The sequence below is a fragment of the Anopheles coustani genome, chromosome 3, assembly GCF_943734705.1.
Source record: "Anopheles coustani chromosome 3, idAnoCousDA_361_x.2, whole genome shotgun sequence".
NCBI lineage: Eukaryota > Metazoa > Arthropoda > Insecta > Diptera > Culicidae > Anopheles > Anopheles coustani.
The window spans coordinates 30,284,163-30,304,600 of record NC_071288.1 but is presented as its reverse complement, the minus strand read 5'-3'; the positions used below and the strand labels follow the sequence as shown (position 1 = coordinate 30,304,600).

Here is a 20,438-nt window from a genome sequence, read left to right as displayed (position 1 = left end):
ATACTTCAATAAAACCAGGAAGCATTTCGAAGTTTTATGAAAAAAATCTAGAAGAAGAACGTCATCTGATGATGTGTTTCGCAGGCAACACTGTAGATAGCTTTGTATGAAGGAAGACATACACAGAAGATCATAAAGCGACGGACAATCTCAACCTGCCGAGAAGCTTAGGATGCGGCAATGAGTACGTTCATGAATATTGATAACTCGCCCCAAGCGATTCGATTGGATTGAACTTTCGTGTCACGGTGTCGAATCGATCGAAGCGAAAGAGGTCGTCCATCGGCGGGGATTGAGATGGGTTTGCGTATGATCTTCGAACTGCCTCCAACGGGCCCCTCCGAGGGGAGTTTTGACGAACGTGAACCGCATTCGAGAGGCTGACACTTTGTAGTGGTGGTGTTCACTTACACACACACATATTCGGTCAATTTTCCATTGGCTTAGGTCACTGGAAGCCATTACCGGTGTCCTAACCTTCGTGAACTCCAGTGGTTCCTTTTTCGATTGCTTCATGATGTCTGCTTACTATCTGTTCAATCAAAATCGCAATCAATTCCCAAATTCCCTTTCAATCGTCCTGCGATATACCCTCTTTTATATCCTTCATCTTTCCATCGCTGGTTGCATCAATCGTAATGTAATGTAGTTTTCCTGTGCAGAACTGTTTGCCGAGGAATAGAACTACCGCAAAACGTGACCGAGTGGATATTTTATTATTATTATGAAGTGAATTGAGTATTTCATTATTATTACAGCATTATGCAGAAACACTTTTATGATTTATTTTCCTTAAAATATGGAGTCCGCGACGCCGATAGGACGTACATACATACATGACAAATTCCAAGCCCCAGCGAACGCATATCAAATCGCAAACCCTAAATCATTATACATTAATAAAGCATTAACCGAGAAAAAAAGGAAGGGACTATTAACTTTATTCCTCCCACTTTGATGCAAATAAGCATAAGAGCGAGTTGTCCCTGAGCCTTCGTGCGGGGCCCCATTCATGGGAGGGTGGTTCCTTTCGAAGGCGGCATTTGGTTCCGTTGACGCTTTTATCGCACCATAAGGCGAACCGCAACCGGCTTGCACTTTACCGGCTTGAGTGCATTAAGCATGTTACTACACGCGTGTGTTGATATGTGAACTATGCATCAGCGCAAACCTCGGCATTCATTGAGGCATTCACGATTGAGATGGCGGTTCCATATTGAGTACGCTCGAGGTCGGAAGCTTAGGAATGGAAATTTGCTAACTCTATGCAAAGTGCTTCTAAATCATAGACACCGTGAAATAACCATGGTTTCACATGGCAAACTACGCAACGTGAACATGAAAATTTGACTGAAGAAGAGAAATTTGTTTGCCTCTTTCCTTCCCGAAATAACTATGATCGAATCAAGACACAAACATCAAGCGGCGTGGTTATTTTTAATTGTATCCTCCAGCCAAAGCTCATCGATCAGTTTTATTGTCGCCTCGGTGCAATAAAATCTTGATCTTTACCGCGCCAGCCATTAGGGACCCGGTAATTATTTATTCATTAGACTTCGCTGGTTAAACCTTCGACACCCGACACCACCGGCCGATGCCGCTGAACCGCGTGGAAACCACTGAATTAAGCACCTCTGAGTAGTACGTTTGTGCCCACCATTCCCCATCCCTGCGCCCGAAGTGCAGCAATGCAAATGCACCAAGCCGTATGCACCAGCCGTACCGGCTTAGGCTGACTCTTCAGAGTTTATTTATGAATTTGTGTCGAACGATTAGTTGTCCACGCTTCGACCAGCTTCCCCACAAACCGCTGAAAACCGTATATGATGAGTAGTAGGAGCAAAACAAATCGCTGCACATTGCCACTAGCCGGGAGCTTTGGATCACGTGCCCCGCACGTAATAAAAGTCAGCACGATTGAAGCGATCGTATCTTCCCTTCCGTCTTCCAAACGATTAGGTTGGTGATGGCGTTCTCACCTGTATCGAGGGTTTTGTGTTTAAGAGCTCTTTACACGAAATATTTTACTAAATGTTACCATCTCTATTGGTTCTTCTCTATTTTGGTCGAATCGAAGGATCAGTCAAACTTCACTTATATGTTTAACTTGAAAACCCCGCAATTCGCGAACGCGAAGACTGAATGGAGTTTGTCAATACCCGTTACAGTGCGTTTAATGGTATTGTGCTAATTAGATAATAATGCTCGATGCTGCAGTCGTGTCAATTCGTTCTGCAAGCATCCGGCTCTTCAATTTAAATCCGTCTCTTTCCGTTCTATCTTTTAGCCCCATTTCCGCAATACCGCCAGGCGTAGTAAAGGAAGCAATTTTCTTCTAGCTTTTCCGGTCGTTTCATTTATTCGACATCACTCCATTTGAAACGACTTATGCATCTTTCTGAAATTTAAACATGGGGTTCATCCATCGGAATCAGCAGTCCTCCGAAGTCGAACGTTTGTTTTGTATTTGTAACTCAATGTTTAATCTTATTTTAAATAATAACATATTGTTTTTTAAAGGATAAAATATCCATCAACATAAGTGTATTTTTTAACTATCAAATTTTCAACTTTATCCAATTTTCGATAAATTTCGAAGCCATCATGGTTGCTCAAAAAAAATTATAAACGATATACATCAAAAGCATTAACCTCCTTGCGATCACGACGTGAAACGACTGTTCAAACGGCAAACTGCGGATGATTCACCACGCGTCTCCATCGAGCAAGGGCCAACGGGGAGTACCTTTGGCAGGAACAGGTTCCGAAGCTCTTGAGCACCTGATCCACCCCCGGCCGGCCGCCCCAGCCGAAGCGTCTCGATGATCTAACGTGTCAATTAATTTTGCAAATGTCAAACATTCTCGAGATTGATGATCAGTAAGCATAAATTATTGAAATTTCGTCTACGCAGTTGTTTGTATTTCTTCTGTTTTTTGTTTTTTTCTCCCATAGATGTGCGATTATTGAGAACCTTCGCCACATTGAAACTACAAACTAGTTATGAGTAGAATTGTTGAGCAAAGCTTTGAACAGGTTTATACAAAGCGGTTGGATGTGTCGGAAAACATACTTTTCTAGTTCTTTTCTCTTCTTTCGTCCGTTGTGCTTCGTTGTTTTGGAGTTGACAACAGTCGTTTATTCGGTTTGTCTTTTCTATCGTCATACTGTTCTACCGTTCTCATTTCCTTTAGGTTTATTTTGTGTTTCTTTTTGTTTTTGGTGTTCAATAAGATGAATTGAAGCAGAATTCATACACGCCAGCCGGTTAACTGAGTGATTTATTTTTTTTGTAATAATCTCTTAAGCTAAATTATTCTTATAGCGATATCAAACATGTATGAATATTTATTCTCATTCAAACACGTAGCACTTAAAATTCATCTCTTTCCCAAATCTCCAATTTCACTGGATCCGTCCGAGCAAACCCGATGTTCCCGACCCATGAATACCGGTGAGGGGGAGAGGGTATCAGTTGTCGAGAGACGAGTGGTGACTCGGCAAGAAGATCCGGTAGCTGCCGAGGACCACCTGACCGTATGGCTCGGCATGTGTGTGACTCACTCACCCGGTACGTTTTTTCTGTACTGACCTGAATCGACAACCACCTCCAGAGGACCCGGGGAGGATGGAAACGATCAAGAAGCACACAGGCTCACACAGCCATGAGCATGTGTACGATACACGCCGGAGCGATAGGGATCCTTCCAGCGGTGAATATCAATTCGTACTCTCGACCTGAAGACGCAAAAACGGCTATTCGGACAGTTAATGCGATGAAGTAAACTCTTCAGGTGTTAAGCGAGTTGACAACTGGCCGAATCGAGTCAGTTCTGTGGTACGCGTCAAGGGGATTCTTTAGCTCCGTGAGTTACGATAATTCTTTCTAACTGAGTACTTATCTCCTGTGAGTCAACGGGATAGCATTTTTTAGCCCCACCAACATAAAGCAGATACATTATGGAATCGTCTGTGGGAAACAAACATATCATGAGATCGGAATAGAATAAAATGATGGATTGTTTCGTTAAAGATTCCAGCCTCCAACTTTGATTGTCATAGAAGAAAAAAAATCATCGAGTTACATAACATACACAGGTTACTATGTTATGTCAGGACAATTAATTAATTTATTTTTACTTGCTGTTCACGTGAGGGTTAACCGTGCGGATCTAATACTCAAAACCAGTGCCAGTTCTCACATAAACCGCGCGCACGTATGACCCACTGACAAAGGAGGTTAGGTTGCATATTAAGCGTACATTTTCGATCCGAGATGAAGTGACCCCACGCGTGCGCGAGCCTCCCCTCCTTCCCAGGTGGATACCGTGGAAGTAAATTAATCATCGTCGATCAGCCCCTCCCACCGGCACAGGTGCGGCCGTTACCACCCGCCGAGGGTTACTCTCAAGATTCTAATCCTAATCCACCAGAACGACACCATCCCGGAGTGAGTAATATGCACGATCGCCAACCGGTGTGGTTCGTCAACGGTGACGTTGTTCGTTAACTCATGACGGAACCGATTTGCATGCAACGATCGCAGCGAAAGGGTCCCGCCAGCTCAACCCGGCTTCCGAGAAGGACACGGGAGATAGTTTGTTATTGTGCCGAGGCGGGAGATTTAGTCACCGCATAGTTCGCACGTCTTCCCAGGCACGATTGCATTAGCTAGACCGGACCGAATGAGCGGCCGAATGAGGATGATTCTGCCTTTAAACTGCACACGTGATTCACATGTTACGAAACAGCTGACCACGATGGCTGATTTCGAAAAACGGTTTGTTACGTTTAAGATCAAAGGCTATGTTTACATTCTTTTTAATTGTTTCCCGTGCCTACTGAGTATATTTTTTTACGATTAATTAATAAGAGAAATATTTGAGCAATTAACGGTTTCTTTCTTTTCCCACTCGGGTGAACGAATCGCTTTCGGACACGAGAAATCAGGCGCCACTTGTTGATCGGCCCAGTCGAACTCAGGATCAAAGATCATCATAAACCAAAACGTCCGCTTTCTTTTAATATTAGTTGAACAAAATGTAGAAAAAAAGTTTAATTTTATTTCTTTTTATTAATCGGAGAATTCGGAGTACAAGCCCGTTGGCGCATTTGTCGCCGCAGAGTTTGGAGATAGAGTACAGCGTTCTTTCTACACCTTCCATTTAGCACCAGCATTGTGTATGTGTCTGCAGTTTTTGTTTCATCTCTTCCTATCCTGTACACGTTCCGCAAAACGAAAGCCTCTTCCTTCGCACAAATCTCTTTACATTACGTCTAAGAATCCCTTTCGATCGATGGGTTTATTTTTCAAACCCCTTATATCTCATCTCTTTTCCCGTATGTAGCTCTTCTTCTGTACACAAAATTTGGAAATCCCTAATAAAGCGCGTTATTGTTTACTATGTGACACTGCTCGGCATCCGACCGCGTTGGAGCATGAAGCACAAATCCACGGGTCGGGCGCATTCCGGTCCAAGTTGCAGTCGCAGTTATAAATTATTAAACATCTACTAAATTCTTCATATGCACTCGCGGCATTTCTCTTGGTGAAATGAAATATCGGGGCGTGTGTGTGTGTGTGTGTTTGTCTGTTCCCTTTGCCATAAGCAACTAACCTAGTGCCACCTTAGGGGAGGAGGAGGGTCAGAAAAGTGGATCTCCGTGAATATATGTATATATATTTATGTATATAAGAACTTACGGGCTACATTTTCTTGCCACCGGTGTACCCAACATTTCTGGTACATTTCGAGGCATTATTTCTACTCTCTTTCTCTTATTTAAAAACCTTAACTTATGCTATTAATTATCCAGTCCTTTCGATTCGGTGATTTGACAGTCGCCGCGTGCAATTATGGGAGATTTTTTCGTGTCTCAACAACAAACAGAAGAGTAGTTCTAAAATTTTCGCATCTCAGCATTTCGGTTCCTTTCGTATGAAATCCTATTATCTCTTACAGTAATCACAAGCAGATGCAATTGTAGCGTTGTTAAAATTATTTCGCTTATACAGGACATTGAGTACGAGGGGGGCGAGGAGGGGCTCTATTGTTTCTCTGATGTTTTGATGAGTTTTCACTTGCATTATTAACATCTAGTTTTTGTTTCTATTTGAGTCGGAACTAATCGTATTAGTTGTCATATTCTTTTAAAGGAGCCAATACTTAAAATTATCTATAAAACCCTTAAGATAAAACTTAACTAAAAAATAATATGAACTCTCTCAATACAAAATACTACTACTGGCTAGGGCTTCGTTTAAAAAGGAAAGGCGAATCAAAATTTCCACTTTAAAAATTCGTACAAATAAATAACAACTTATCCAGCTCAAAATCTCCTATCCATTCCAAAGTAGAAAAAAGAAAGTATTAAAAAAAACACATTCCAACAAAGCTTCTAGACTCGACCGCCAACTAATTAGTTTAAACCTTTAACAATAATAAATAAGTAATAACTTACAAAAATAAGGTACAGCTCGGATTTGTGTACGAATGCTTACATGAGTGGTTGTGTGAGTAAATGAGTGTGCATGTTTGTGGTTTTTGTGACTTGGGTGGGGGTGAGTTTGAATAAAAATCTCCTAGCAAGTAATGTAGTATAATATCGCCTGTCTATTCCTTCGCAAAAAAAAAATCTTTCTAATAGGTGGTGCATGAAATATAAACTAAAAGAAAACTACTTTCCTAGCTCCAATCGAAGCTTTGGGTCCCCGTGCTCTAAGATAAGAGATCGAAATGGCAAGAACAGAGGTAAGAGCACACAACGTGTTGCTTGTTTTACCTCTGTCCATCCCATCCTTCGACCCGGGATTATGTCGTCTCTGTGTCGGTAGGAAAATATTCCTTGGGGAAGGACAAAATCTTGTTAAAATTAAGCCCCCCGAGCTGCTTCCGAGGGTTTGCAGTCCTTGGACGGGCACGAGAAAGAAACCTGAAACTGAACGCTTCCATGGGTGTCGTAGCGTTCAGTCGTAGCATCGTTTCCATTTACGACGCCGTTTCCTTCTCTTGCGCACCCACTCTCAAATAACTGGCACCGGAGTGGCGTTGTTGGTCCGTCGCAGCCGGGCACCGCGGCCCGTAAGCAGGTAGGATATGTCGACCGCCGGCAGGGAACCCGGCAGAAGGCTTAGCTTATGCATCAGCCGAGCAAGGACCTGCTCCAATCGGTTGCGCTTCTCGGCTAGTGTCTGAGGGCGAATGATGCGAAGTAAAAATGAGAATAGAAGAAAAGGTTACAACGATGAATATCAAATATCAAAGGAGAGATATGTATACATACAAAAATTAATTATTGAAACAAAAGTCAGATTTCAAACCAACGAAACAATATGATGGAAACAAACTCCCTTCGCTCTTTATAGCATGTTAAGAAAAAGAATATATTAAAAGAAATCATATATTTATAGACCTTTGCTCTGCGTGGCTTCACCTCTCCCGATGGAGGCTTTGGCTCGAGAGCTCGATCTGCGTTCGAGTCGATCTTGAATCGCAAATGGTGGACGGGAAAAAAGAGAGAAAGGAAAAATTTCGTGTTAGAGGTTCATTGGCCGCTTGGCAACCCTTGGCGCGTATGATGAAGTGAAATGGGTTAGTGAGAGTGATTGTTGTTTTAGACAGTGATAATGATATCATAAACGATAAAAAAGTGTAATGTAATAAAGGTATCATGCTTAATCCTTAGTTAAACGTAATTAGCGAATTATCAGACCGAAGGGTGGTTTGTTTTGGTTCTTAAAAATTATCGGCATCTATAGAAAGCATAACAACCCGGTCTTCAATCTGATCATTCTCAAAAGCAGTTTAAAAAGTAACTTTACTCTATCCATATAAATTCCCTGATATGATCGTTCCCAAACTTTCAACGGCTAAACAAACTTGCACTTGCTCCGGTGAGAAATGAAATTACGGTAACTGACCGATTGCTCTCTTGTTTCAACATTGTCCCGCTTTTTAGCTTCTGGTTATCCCAAGCTCAAAGTGCGATATTGTCGAATGATAATGTAGATGAATGAGGGTGAAAGTACAAAATATTGGTTCGCTGCACGCGGAACTCACCTTAGGCGGTGGTGGCAACAATTGCACGATCGGTGTCATCTTCTTCGATCCGCTCGTGTGACTTCCTGCTCCTCCAGCACCACCAGAACCACCTGCCGAACCCAGCCCGAGCGACTGTCCTCCGTTTCCGTCGTCCTTTTTGGAGCCCTTCTTTTGCTTATCCCGTATCGATAGCAAGTGTGCCAGTGAACCAAGATCGTGCGGCTGGAATGTGTAGCAGGGAGAATGTAATTAATGATCGTTGTCAAAGAATAAAAGGGAAAGGTTATGTGTGACTGTCACTTACCGCGAACGTTTTGGCAATCTTGAGCTTCTGTTCGAACTTATGGAACGCGTACGACTTCATGCAGACCGGATGCGAATGGCGGGAGATTTTCGAGAACAGGCGGGCACTCTTGTCCACGCGCAGCTCGCAAATGTAGACATGCGGCTCGGAGCTGTCGACCGGTCGGCCCTTGCAGAACGTGATCGGATCGAGCACCCAGCAGCGATCGACGACCAGCTCGATCGGGATAACCTCATACAGCGGGACGCGCATCACCTCGTTCGGGTAGAAGCGGCGCGTCGGCTCGTGGTACGTTTCGTGCGGTCGCAGATAGTGATGGCCGTACACGAACCGGCGACCCTCCTTGTCCTTCCAAAGGCTTTCCACGCGGAAAATGTCACACTCGCTGTACTCGATCTTCCCGATCGTCTCGTACGTGTGCTTGCGAACGGGTGCCCCGGCGGCGGCTCCCGGTTCCGGTGACATGGGAATGTCACGCAGCACGTACACCGTGTCCGTCTGGCGGATCTGCAACTGCCCGCGCATCAGCGAGATGTAGTACTGGTAGCCCTCCTCGGTGAACTCGTTCAGTGGAATCTCGTAGTTCACCTCGCGCGGATCACACCGCTCGCACAGATAGTTCTCCACGGCCGGGTCCGCCTTGGTGCACTCGATATGTTGCCACACGAGACACTTGGAACACTGGATCATGAGACCCTCGTCCTTGAACAGCCCGCATATGCAACGTATGATGTCTTCCGGCTGTTCCTGCCGGCGGCCTCGTTTTGCCTTCGGCGCCCCGCTTCCGATGCCAGCACCACCACCACCACCAGCAGCAACACCACTACCACCTGCGTCATCATCCGCCGGCTCCCGTTTTGGTACAAACCCGACCAGCAGCTCGTTCTCCTCCCCGATGTAGGCCTGCAGCTTCGGAACTTGCGCCTGTTTGCACGTGTAGTAGTGCGACTTGAGCGCCTCCGACGCCACCCCCTCGGGAGAACTGATACCGTAGTACTTGATCGCATTGCTCAGCATGATCAGCAGATCGTCCTCGAACGCCTTCGGCATCCGGTACGCGCCCTGCTCGATGTTCGTCTCAATCTGGCTCAGATCGATCGGCCTTGGGATACGCTCGTAGTACAGAGGTGTTTTCTTTTTCGATGGCAGCTGCAATTTGCTGATGTACGGTTGACCTTTCTCGTCTGCAAAGAAGAAATGAAGAATAGATGAACAGTGTTCGTTCGACATTACCACATTTTAGCCAAGCGACGACTTACCCTTCAGCGTAGCAATTTCGATGCAAATCTCCTTGAGGGCCACGGCAATACGGGCCGTTTTCTCCAGCTCCGGATCGTCCTCGACGAAGGCGAGCCCACGGGTGCGAATGTTGCGAGGACAGCGCAGGGCAGAGATTTGCGATGCAAGCGACGGCTTTCCGGGTCCTTGTTGTCCTTGATCTCCTGCCGTCAGCGTTCCCCCGTTCGCTTCCGCCGACGAACCAACTCCGCCGCCACCACCACCACCAGCCCCTGCCGTTCCGCCGGCTGCTAGGGCAGCTGCGGCCGCCCGCTCCTTTTGCCGGCGAATTTTGTTCAGATTGCGCAGCAAAAAGCAATGATGCTCGACAATCAGATTACGCTCCTTAACCGTCGGCGGATGGAACGTGGGAATGGGCGTACCGTTGAGGTGCGTTATCGGTTGGTTCTTCTTTGCCTGCCGCTTGCGGGATCTGGCCGCACTGCGTGGGCTCAGATCGGTAGACCCCACCATGGAGCCTCCTCCCGGTGCCAACGATGCACCTCCCGCAACATCTCCGCTTCCCAACTTTCCTCCACCGGACTCGGTTCCTTCACCAATGCCGACACCACCACCGTCGGTGTGATTTCGACGAGTGTCGCACACTCCCAAGCCACCGGTGGCCACCCCAGACGAACCCCCAGCACCCGAGGGCATCGGTTTGATGCGTTGCGATTTTCCACCGATCACGCCACGACACTGTTCCGACCCGCACCGGCACGGTTGCCCCTCGGACGGGTTGAATAAACTAAAGTTGTAATCGTAGCTCAGCTCCTCGTTCGGCGTAATGTCCCGCAGTGCGAACAGCGCCATCCGGAACAGCCCATTCACGGACCACTTTTGCATCTCGCAATTGGGCGCACACGAATGGTTCACGAACCGGCAGTCGCTACCCATCCGATGGCCATCGATCACCAGCCCGCCGTCCAGGTTGAGACAGTAGTGGTGCGTGTCGTTGAGGTAGAGCGTACGCATTCGCTCCTTAAACTCGCGCTCGGTCACCACCTCCCCGAGGTACTCCATGATGAACGAACCCTTGCGGATTGGTTCGCGCGACCGAATGCCCCAGCCCTTCTCCTCCGTCATGAACCGCTCCAGCCCGGGCGCATACTCGTGCCGCTGGATGCTCGTGTTCTGGCACCGATCGCTGCACGGGCAGTGCTCCGGTACGCACTCGGTGTACACCATCCGATTGAGGCAATCGTCCTGGCAGCCACTGTCTGGCCGACAGTTGCACTGCGGATTATCCGTCGACGGGTTCGGCTTCACGTCGTAGTACACGTTCGTGCGGATCTTCCGGTAGTTCCAGCTTGGCACCGCACTCCTTCCCGGCAGCTTGCCGTTCTCGTGCGCCAACCACAGGTCGTACGGAAGCTGAAAGTCACGCACCGTGCGTCGCAGGAACCGCTCGCAGTAGGCCGGTGGTGGGAGTAGCGTCTCCGGCGGGACGCTTTTGGACCCAAGCCGGCCACCACCACCACCACCACTACCATCCCCGCCGGTACCATCGTCCTTGTAGCAATCGGAGAACAGTCCGGCGGCGATGTACTTCTTGCGTGGCAGTTTCCTGCGCGTCAGCACATCCCGCGACTCACCCGAGGACGTTGGCGAAGGTGTTTCGAGCAGACGGAAAAAGTCCGATGGGCCCTCGTCCGGTGGGAGTGGATCGTGCTCGAGCTCTTCGGTCGTACTGGCGGGCTGAAGGGCGTGTGCCGTCTCTTCTGGATCGATCGGTTCCACGATGGGCGGCCGTCCCTTTTCGCCGGCGGTGGTGGCTTTAGACGCTGCCTGCGATTCCCCACCCGCTTCGGCCGGGTCCTTTTTCGCTCGCTTGGCCGGTTTTTCCGCCTGTTGAAGCGCGCGCAGTGTTTCGTCACTTTTGCCCCGTTTCAACCGGGGCACGACAACCGGTACGACCGGTCGTGGGGTTGGTGTGACCGACTTTGACGGTGTGGTCCTGGTGCCGATTGGTGCAGCTACCGGCATGGTCTCTAGACGGGCGCTTTCGATCGGTTCTATGAAATCGGCCGTCGAAACGGCCGGGACGGACTTACGGCCATCGCGACCACGTTTCTTCCGTCCGCTGGTGGCCACCGTCGGGCTGGCCGTTGGTGAGGATAGCGGAGATGATGCGGTGGCACGATCGATCGAGGCGGACGGCGGATGACTGGTGATAGCTAGTGCCGTCCGAGGTCTTCCACGTCCAACGCCGCCGGTTGTGGCGCTCGGAGAGTGAGGAGTCTCGGTGGCCGTGATGGGAGACGTCGTCCTTGGGCGACCTCTAGGGCGGCCGGGTGCTTTCGGGAAGGTGGCTAACGGCTCGATCAACACCGAAGGCGTACTGATGACCGACTGCAGCCGAGAGATGGACCGCGAATGAACCCTCTTCAGCAGTGGCATCGAGTCGAGCGAAGTGGAATCTTCGTTGTGATGACCGACGGGGGTGCCCCGCGTGCCAGCCACTGGGCTCGTTTGAGGTGCTGCCGCTCCACCGGCCGCTTTCCCAGCCACATCATCCACTCCTCCGTGAATCAGCTTCCCAACTTCCGCCGGATCAAGTGCCATCGAGGAACTACGTGTCCGTCGGATCACTCCCTGCGGTTCGGTAGGCGACGTTAGAACGGCCGTAGAAGGCTCGTTCGCGACCTGTTCCTTCACGCTGTTTGACTTTTTCGGACCACCCGGGGATCCCTTCCCGACGGCGGTGGTCAGCTTGTTGTTTTCCTTGTTTTCCCTTGCGCTGACACTTTTCGTGAGCGTTTCACTCAGACGCACAATGTTCGGTAGATGTTCCCGGTGGTCCAGAGCGGCCGCAACCGTTGCCGCACACACGCTCTTACTACGACTGCGCTCCTTCGGCATCACACCACCGCCCCTTTCGGTGGTTAGCTTTCCTTTGTGTCCCCCTCCTGGTGGTTCGGGTGGTTGTTGTTTAGATTTTCCCTTGCCTCTCCCAGTGACCGGCGATGAGTCGCCGGACTTTCTTGCCCGTTCCAGTGACCTTTGGGTCGCTAACTGAAGTTCCGCTGCCACCGGGTTGATGACGGACTTGCGGCCACGGCCACCAGTTGCAGGCGGTGTTGTCGCTACGTCCCGTCCACCTAGTGGCAACTTGCCCTGTAATTTCTCCAAGCTTACCACGGACAAACGCGGCCGTCCAGCTCCGGTATGCCGCTCAATGAAGCTTCCCGTCGGCTCACCGTCCTTGGGAACCCTATCACAACTGTTGGCCGTCGCCAGGAGCTGTTGCTGTTGCTTCTCTCGCATTCGCGTCTTCTCCGCTTCGGAAGGTACGTGGCGTGTAAGGTGAGACGAGTCAAACAGATCCGGACCAACCTCCGGTTTCAGCTCGAGCCCACCACCGAGTGAGAGGTCGTCAACCGATCCGACACCATCCTGGAGCTTTTTCTTCTTCTTCTTAACCGTGGGGAAACCGGTTCGGTTCGGTTTCTTGCGCTTCTTCTTCAGTAGCAGATGATGGGCCCCCGTTTTTGTAAGCAGCTTCTCCAGAACCTTCTCCGACGACGAGGACGACGGTGTGACGGTAGCCAGCAGGCCACCTCCTTTGCGTTGTCCACCGACTCCAATGAGCAGTTCATCGGATTCCAGCTTCGTTGAGACACTTGCGCCGGAACCGGCGCCAATACTTTGACCTTCTTTTCCGAGGCGAGGTGAATCGAGCATTTCCACCTTGGCGATAAGGGACGGGATGGAGGCAGCGGGAGGTATTACCAGTTCCAGATCGACCGTTGGCTCGAAAACTCCCGGCGGTGGGCCGGTGGTGGTCGGCAGGGTGGATGTTGACGTTGAGGCAGCCGATGCCAACACGGCGGACGATGATGAAGATTGTATAACGGACGGTCGTGAAGGTGGTGTCGATCGATGGCCACCATCTGGAGGGCTCAGGTGACTTTGCCCAGCGGGCGTCACAACTGATGCGTTTCCTCCCTGTCGTTCCTTACCGGATGGTCCACCGGTGGTGGTTTCCTGCGTTCTATTGTGATGTTTTTTCTTGCCAGACAAAGCACTGATGGCGCTGTTGGTTCCAGTGGCGATGACATCCTTCCTTCCTCCTTCCGTGGGTGAAGAGTTTACCGCTTCCCCCATCATGCCAACACCACCAACACCACCGTTGACGATCGTAAGGGGAGAGTCGCTCGATTTGATCTGCTGCAGGTGTACCTCCTCATCGGCTGGCGTTGGCCCCGGTTCGGGTGACTTGAGAAGGTGTCGCTTCTTCGGCGTCACAGCCTTTGTGGCCGCGCCGGAAAGTGAAGATCCGACGGCCCCGGGAGTCGAGTGTACCAACAATCTCCCGCTGCCTAAAGCGCACGGATTAAGCACCGTGTGACTTCCGGCAGGGTTCACATTTGTTCCAACCGCACCGACTGATCCACCTGCACTTCCGGCATTTCCAACACCACCACCACCGCCGCTCACTCCTTTCGCTTCATCGACGCCACTATTGTTGTCACTGTTATTTCCTTTCTCGCCCGGCGTTAAAAGATAGTGACGCTTTTTCAGTGGAAGCTTATGATCGTCGGGACTTTGCGTTGGTACGGATTTTTTGTTCCGTCGTTTCCCGGTGCCACCACCGCCAGTGACCCCAGAGATTCCGCTGGTAACGCTCCCGGACCCACCCACACCGCCCGCCACTGAGGGTGATTCAGTCACATGTTCCGAAGCTTTCCTTTTCTTCACCGACCGTTTCGTTTGATGTCCTTTGCCGGGGGCCGTTGTTGAGCCAACCGAAATGGTGTTTGCTGCCGGACCGTCGTCGGGTGAATTTCCAGCAACAATCCGACACATGCCGTTAAAACTCTCACTCAACCGTTCGATCTCGATGTTTAGCTTCGAGTCCGTCGCGGAGGAAGTTGTCGCACCGGTACCGGTACCGCCACCATGTTCCGGGGCTCCCGGTGCCACGGACATCGAGCGTAATCGTTTTCTGCGCCGCTTCATCCGTGCCGCCGCATGTCTCGATCCCGCCGACCGGCTGCTACACCGGCTCATCGTACTCAGACGCCGCTGGCGGATCTTCCCGCACACACCGTAACTCTTGACCGACATCACCTCCAACCGATCGCTGGTGCAGCTCTTCCGTCGGCTACGCTTCGAGCACACCGATTTCGTCGGTGACGCCTTCGGGATCGTACCGTCGGCGAGGCGCGCCAACAGATCCCCACCACCGACCACCGACAGCGCGAACGACGAGCTCGACTTCTGGAACCGCTTGTTGCACTCCTCCGAGTTCTTGATCACGTTTGCCTTCGACAGCGGAAGGCCTTTCTTTACTGGTGGCATCACCAGGTTCCCGCCAGCACCACTACCCTGCGGTTGTTCCTTGGAGCGACTCGCCGCGTCTCGCAGCAGGTAGGCCGCGAACGAATTCTTCGCCTCCACCGTCGAGCTAGAGAAGGCAAAGATTGATTGATCCAGGTTCGGTGCTTGCGAAGACTTCTTGCCACACATCGATGCGAACACACCGCCGAAATTGTTCACCGGCAGGCGCGTCACGGCCGACCGACCGTCGCCACCGGGCGCAAGCAACACATCCAACAGTCCAGCAGATGATTTGGGACCGGCGGCTGCAATGGGTTCCGCTGGAGGTGGTGGTACTGGCGGTGGTTTCTTAACCGAACCCGGCGGACGACCACGCTGGCCCGGTTTTTTAACCATTGCCGACGATTTTTGCTTCAGTGCGACCGAAGCGGTGGCGGCGATCGAAGGCTTTGGCGTCGGAACTCCGGCCTGTTGTGTTTTGTTTCGTGCCCGACTTCCTCCTCCGCCTAACCATCGTTCTTCAACATCGTCATCATCATCCATGTCGGCGGCCGTGTGCCGCCGACGATCAACAGCACTGACCGACTTGGCACGGGCTCGTGCTCCGGGCGGTTTCACAGGAGCGACCACGGAAGCGGTCGCTGCCTTCGATGCGGCCGGCTTGCGTGGAGTTTTCGGTAATCGTTGGACCGGTGCCTTCACTTCCTTTTGCTTTGCCGGTGCCGGTGCTGGGGGCGGTGGTGTCGGTAATCTCTTCCTCGCTCCCTTCCCTAGTGGAACACTCGGTTTGGCACTCGGTGGGGGAACGGCCAAGGCGGTGGTGGATGCGGCTGAAAAGAGTGACTCACGGCTCCCGGCACTGCTGCTGCTCGTGCTACTGCTGGTGCTGCTGCTATCGTCCTCGTCGCTCGTACTGCCGAGCGTAAGCCCGGCCTTAAACATGATCTCCAGTTCGCCGACACTGGCTGACTTGCCACTATTGCTGCCACCACCACCACCACCGGCCGCAGCAGAAGTGTTGTTATAATTCTTCCGATCGTCCACGTTGTTATTGTGATGGGCATGATCATGCTGCTGATGCTGGTGTTGCTGTTCCGTCGGAATCTTCTTGCGTCGTTTCCGGCGCACCTGCTTTCGATGGCGAGTGCTACAGTCACTTCGATAGCCACAGCTTCGTGCCCGCCCGTAATCACTCCGATAGCCACCGCCGCCACCGCTTCGTCCACAGCTACGTCGCGAGCGCGCACTGTAATCCGATTTGTAGCCGGAAAGTCGACTACGGCCACCACCGCTAGCCCCAACGCCACCGTAGTCACTGATGTAGCCGCTTTGTGAGGCGAGACGCTTGCTGCAGCAAATCGTCGAATGGCCACCGTCACTCTTGTACCCACTCAGCCGTGGCTCGTGGAACTTCTTGCTGATATCGATCTTTTGCCAGTGCGGATCAAGCCGCTCATCGACCGACAGTGGCCCATTGGTGATGCCGCGCGCATTCGCCGCTTGCTGCTGGGTGTCCTTCTTCGGGGGCCTACCAACGCCTCGCTTCTTCGCGGCTCGGGGCGGATAGAGGACGCGCTCGGTGGCGTACGTGTTTCGATCGAGGCAGGAATTGATGGCGTACGACGTGGACGCGCTCCGACTTGCACCGCCACTCGCGACCGTGGGTACTGGGGAGCTTCGCACGATTGACGAAGTACACGCAGGCAACTCACTGCCACGGGCAGCTTCAGATTTGCTGCGCCGGGACGCCATTGTCGCTGCGGTACCCCTTTGTTTTTCCTTCTGCTTGGGCGAACCGGTCGAACTGTGCGTCGAAAGGATTCCTGAATCCGGCGATTCGCTGACGATCGGAATGGCTACCGGTTTGGACTGGCCGGTTGTTGCCTTCGCTCCAGCAGCCGTTGCTGCTGCAGCATTCGCTAGGCTCGATTTTGGTGGCCGGCCCCGTCGTCGGGGAACAGCTGCCGGCTGTTGGACACCTATCGATGCTACACCGTTTACGAGCGGCGTGCTGCGACCGCCGGCCAACGCCGTGGGAACGGGTGATTCTGTTTTGATTTTGCGAACGTCCAGGACAATGCTTGCCCCACCACCGGGCCCTGGTCCGGCACTGCCTATGGCAGGATCGGGCCCACCTTCATCCACCGAAGAGGAAGACGACGATGAAGACGATCCACCCGACGACGACGAAGAGGACGACGATGACGATGGGGAACGTTGGGCTGCGGTTGCCTTGGACGATCCACCGGTACCAGCACCAACCAGCACATTACCACCACTACCGCTGGCCGCGGCACCACTACCGCTTCCAACGGAACCGAGCATCTGCGTCTTCACCACAAACTCCCGCAGCAAACTCGACGTGTACTGCTGCGTTGGGCCAGCGTTCGCGCCGCGGATGCTTTCCGCATCGGAACCACTTTCCACACGGCGGATTGCCGCACTCACTAGGGCTGGGAGTTCGTTATCACTCGAACAGGAACCTCCCTCGGCGGTAAGCCCACCGTCGACGGTTGGTGGCGGTATGATGGCGGTCATTAAACTCATTCCCACCGACGCATACGGCGGTTGTTTTGCCGGTGTGGAAGAGGAAAGTGGCGGTCCCACCGACGGCAAGTCCTCCATGTCCGTCCGGCTTCGAGCAACGGAGTTTGTGGCCCCTTTTGTTTGTCCCATTGGCTTCGCCTTCGCCGTTCGGGCGTGTGAGAATCTTTTTTCCTCCTCATCGGAAGAGCTGGAATCGCAGTCGGAAGATTGGTTGGCGGCATGTGTCTGCCCTCCACGGCTACCTCCAGCCCCCGCAGTAGTCGCATCTTCGCGCTCGTCTTCACTACTGCTCGTGGTACCGCTGCGATTGGCCTACAAAGGAACGACAATTGAAAGAAAATCAAATCAGTCCAACCATTCAGGGGGGTTAAAAATGTAAAGCCTTCAAAACTTCAAGTGACATGTGGGGGAGCGCAGGCTCCTAAAGGCTCTTTTAAAGCAGTTGATAAAAATACGGTCGAAAATATACTTTTTCTTTACCTTTTTTCGTTTGACAAGTTTTTGCTTTTTGCCGACACCACTTGACTTTCCCGCCGACGCCATTGCCGTCGTTCTCGTGGGGTCAACACTACCTCCGGTACCGGGTCCCGAGGCCCTTTTGCCGCCCTGCAGTCCGTTTCCATTTTCCACAGCACTGCTGCTCGTTTCACTGTCACTGTTGCTCGAGCAGGAGGAGTACGAAGAACTGGGCGAGCTGGAATCAGTCTCGCTGACACTTTTCTTTCGCTTGCCCTGCACACCGGCCGTGCGTTTGCCTCCTTTTGCCGACTGATTGGTCCTTCCGTCGGATTCCCTTTTACCGCCATCCGGTTTGATCTTTCCGGAGGGTTTGTCCGACAAACCGCTTCCGCTCGGCCCTGCCGTCGAAGAGCAGGACGCATGCTGGCGTCCTGAGGCACTTCTTGCCTCGCCCGCCATGGCACTTTTGTCACGCTTTTCGTGGGATGCCTTGAAAGATTCGGTACTTTTGCCCGGTACGGACCCATCGGAGCCGGCCGACATGAGGCACGTTGCTGGATGCAGCGACGACGCACCGGATGCTTCCCTGGCGCCATGTTCGACGGTTTTCTGCTTGCCATCTCGAGGCGAAAGTTGTTGCTGGTGCTGACCGGAAGCGATGCCGGATGATCCGGTGGACGTTGGTGACGGTGTGGGCGTGGAGTTAGATTGGCTTCGCGGAATGGCTATCTTCATTCGTAGATGCCCGTCGGAACTGCGACTGCGATGAGAAACAAAAGTAGAATTAGTTACATTGCCTCTGGCTCTATTCAGTGGAGATACATTTTGTGATTCTGTCCGTACTTTTAAAACATATAGTAAAATATATACATTTTAAATTTCCCTAGACCCTTTATCAAAGCTTACCTTGTCACGCTAAACTGTGTTGGTTTCTCCGCGGTCTGAGCGGGGCCACCGTTGCTTTGCTTGCTACTGGTTTTGCTGTTTGATGCCGATGAGGAATCGGACTCACTCGATGAGTCTGTTCCATCGTCCGAATCGGACGACGAGGACGAAGAAGACGACGAAGAGAGTGGTGATTTGCCTTTATCCGGCTGATTGCCTTCGGTAGAGTTGCTTTTCACCGTTGTCATGTTTATCCCGCAAGATTTTGAGTAGCAGCGTTTTTTTTTTAAAGTTGGATAGGCCTCAGGATCGGTACGTGAAATGACTTCTGCTGTAGAATTTCTTCAGCTGCGGTTTCAACCGTGCAGCAACGTTTCCATACCATTTAATGTTAAGAGTATTTGCATGGACATTGCAATAATCCTGGGTTATTTTACTGCTTTAAAAATGGGCGATCCTGGAAGTAAAACGATAACAATGGTTAGAGAAATATTTTAAAATTTGAAGTAAGGCATTTGGCTCATGCATTTCAAACCAGATCTGGTAAAAGCTATCGAATAATCCTTAAATTTATTTTTGTAAATGCTGTAAATCCAGCACAGAAAATAGGACAAAATTCAAACCAATGTTTCTACCTAAAAGGTGGCGTTTCCCCGCGGTCCTGAAAAGGACTGACTGGATCATAAATGAACACCGGACCGCTTAAGACGACGAAAAAGGATGCACATCTTCAAGGTCGGCTAAACGTGCATTTGTTGGCAAGATTCGTCCTTGCATTACATCACGTAGGCTAGTGTTGTTGAGTTTGAAAAGGGTCATGCACATGACCATTTCAGTCAATGTTTTCTGGCTAGTTGCTAGTGACCCATGGAAAGGTAGAAATAGTAAAATAATTATCCGAGGCCAACCTTTCAACAGGTACAATATCTAACGGCATTTTTTGTCGTGACCTGCAAGTTTTCGGCTACGCGTTCTCATCAAATGCACTTCAAACCTTTCATTAGCAACCTGTCCAATGTGGAAAAACACGTTAAACCAGACCTTTGCCACAGAAAACGTGGAGAGAAACTAAAAACCAGTTGAAATTCCACAGCCCGAGAAACAAAAAAAAACCCATTGGCCAATATTTAGGTCAAGCAACTGTTCTAGGAGTCATGCTGATGTTGTGATGGATGTTCGTTTACCAATCAAGAAGAATTTTTGATTTACTGTCGGCATTATGATATGCCCAGTAGTTTGAATTTCGTATTATTTTGTTTTAACACATTTTTCAATAACAAAATATGTTTACGTTCAACAACTTTCGCGCGAAATAGAAACAAGACTTTTGACAACCACCAAAACGCTACACATCTACATCTGCGATTATGCGCATTATTACCTCGCATGGAGCACGCACACACACGCTGCCAAACAGGCAAGCACATCTGGCCACCGTGGTTCGGGAATCGCCTGTTGTGACTACTTTTATCTTGTTAAAACATTACCACGCATCGAAAGAAATCAATAAACACATTTCAACGGTGTGTTTTTCGCGACTATTTCTTCATGACGATACCGTCTTGAGTATTCACAGTGACTTGGGTCATACACTTTTCACTCGAAAACCACGAATTCCACTGAGCCATGTAGCTCACCAG

The 20,438-nt window shown here is 50.7% G+C and overlaps 1 protein-coding gene across 1 annotated transcript; it reads right to left on the bottom strand.

Annotated features, from left to right (window-relative positions):
- Nucleotides 1-5,080: 5,080 nt before the first annotated feature.
- On the bottom strand, nt 5,081-19,046 carry LOC131272380 (histone-lysine N-methyltransferase ash1). Its single transcript, XM_058274099.1, has 7 exons — nt 18,820-19,046; nt 17,935-18,673; nt 9,606-17,766; nt 8,347-9,530; nt 8,061-8,264; nt 7,414-7,485; nt 5,081-7,192 (listed from the first exon to the last, which is right to left on the bottom strand). The coding sequence occupies exons 1-7, from the start codon at nt 19,044-19,046 to the stop codon at nt 7,025-7,027; spliced, it is 10,755 nt and encodes a 3,584-aa protein (XP_058130082.1). The 3' UTR covers nt 5,081-7,024.
- Nucleotides 19,047-20,438: the final 1,392 nt, after the last annotated feature.

Bases quoted from the DNA above. Each gene is read 5' to 3' on its own strand.
- LOC131272380 (XM_058274099.1), bottom strand. From the start codon at position 19,046: ATGACAACGGTGAAAAGCAACTCTACCGAAGGCAATCAGCCGGATAAA. The intron at 9,531-9,605 runs GTAAGTCGTCGC...TCTTCTTTGCAG, and splicing joins CGAAATTGCTACGCTGAAGG to ACGAGAAAGGTCAACCGTAC. The intron at 7,486-8,060 runs GTGAGTTCCGCG...TTGCGATTCAAG, and splicing joins TGTTGCCACCACCGCCTAAG to ATCGACTCGAACGCAGATCG.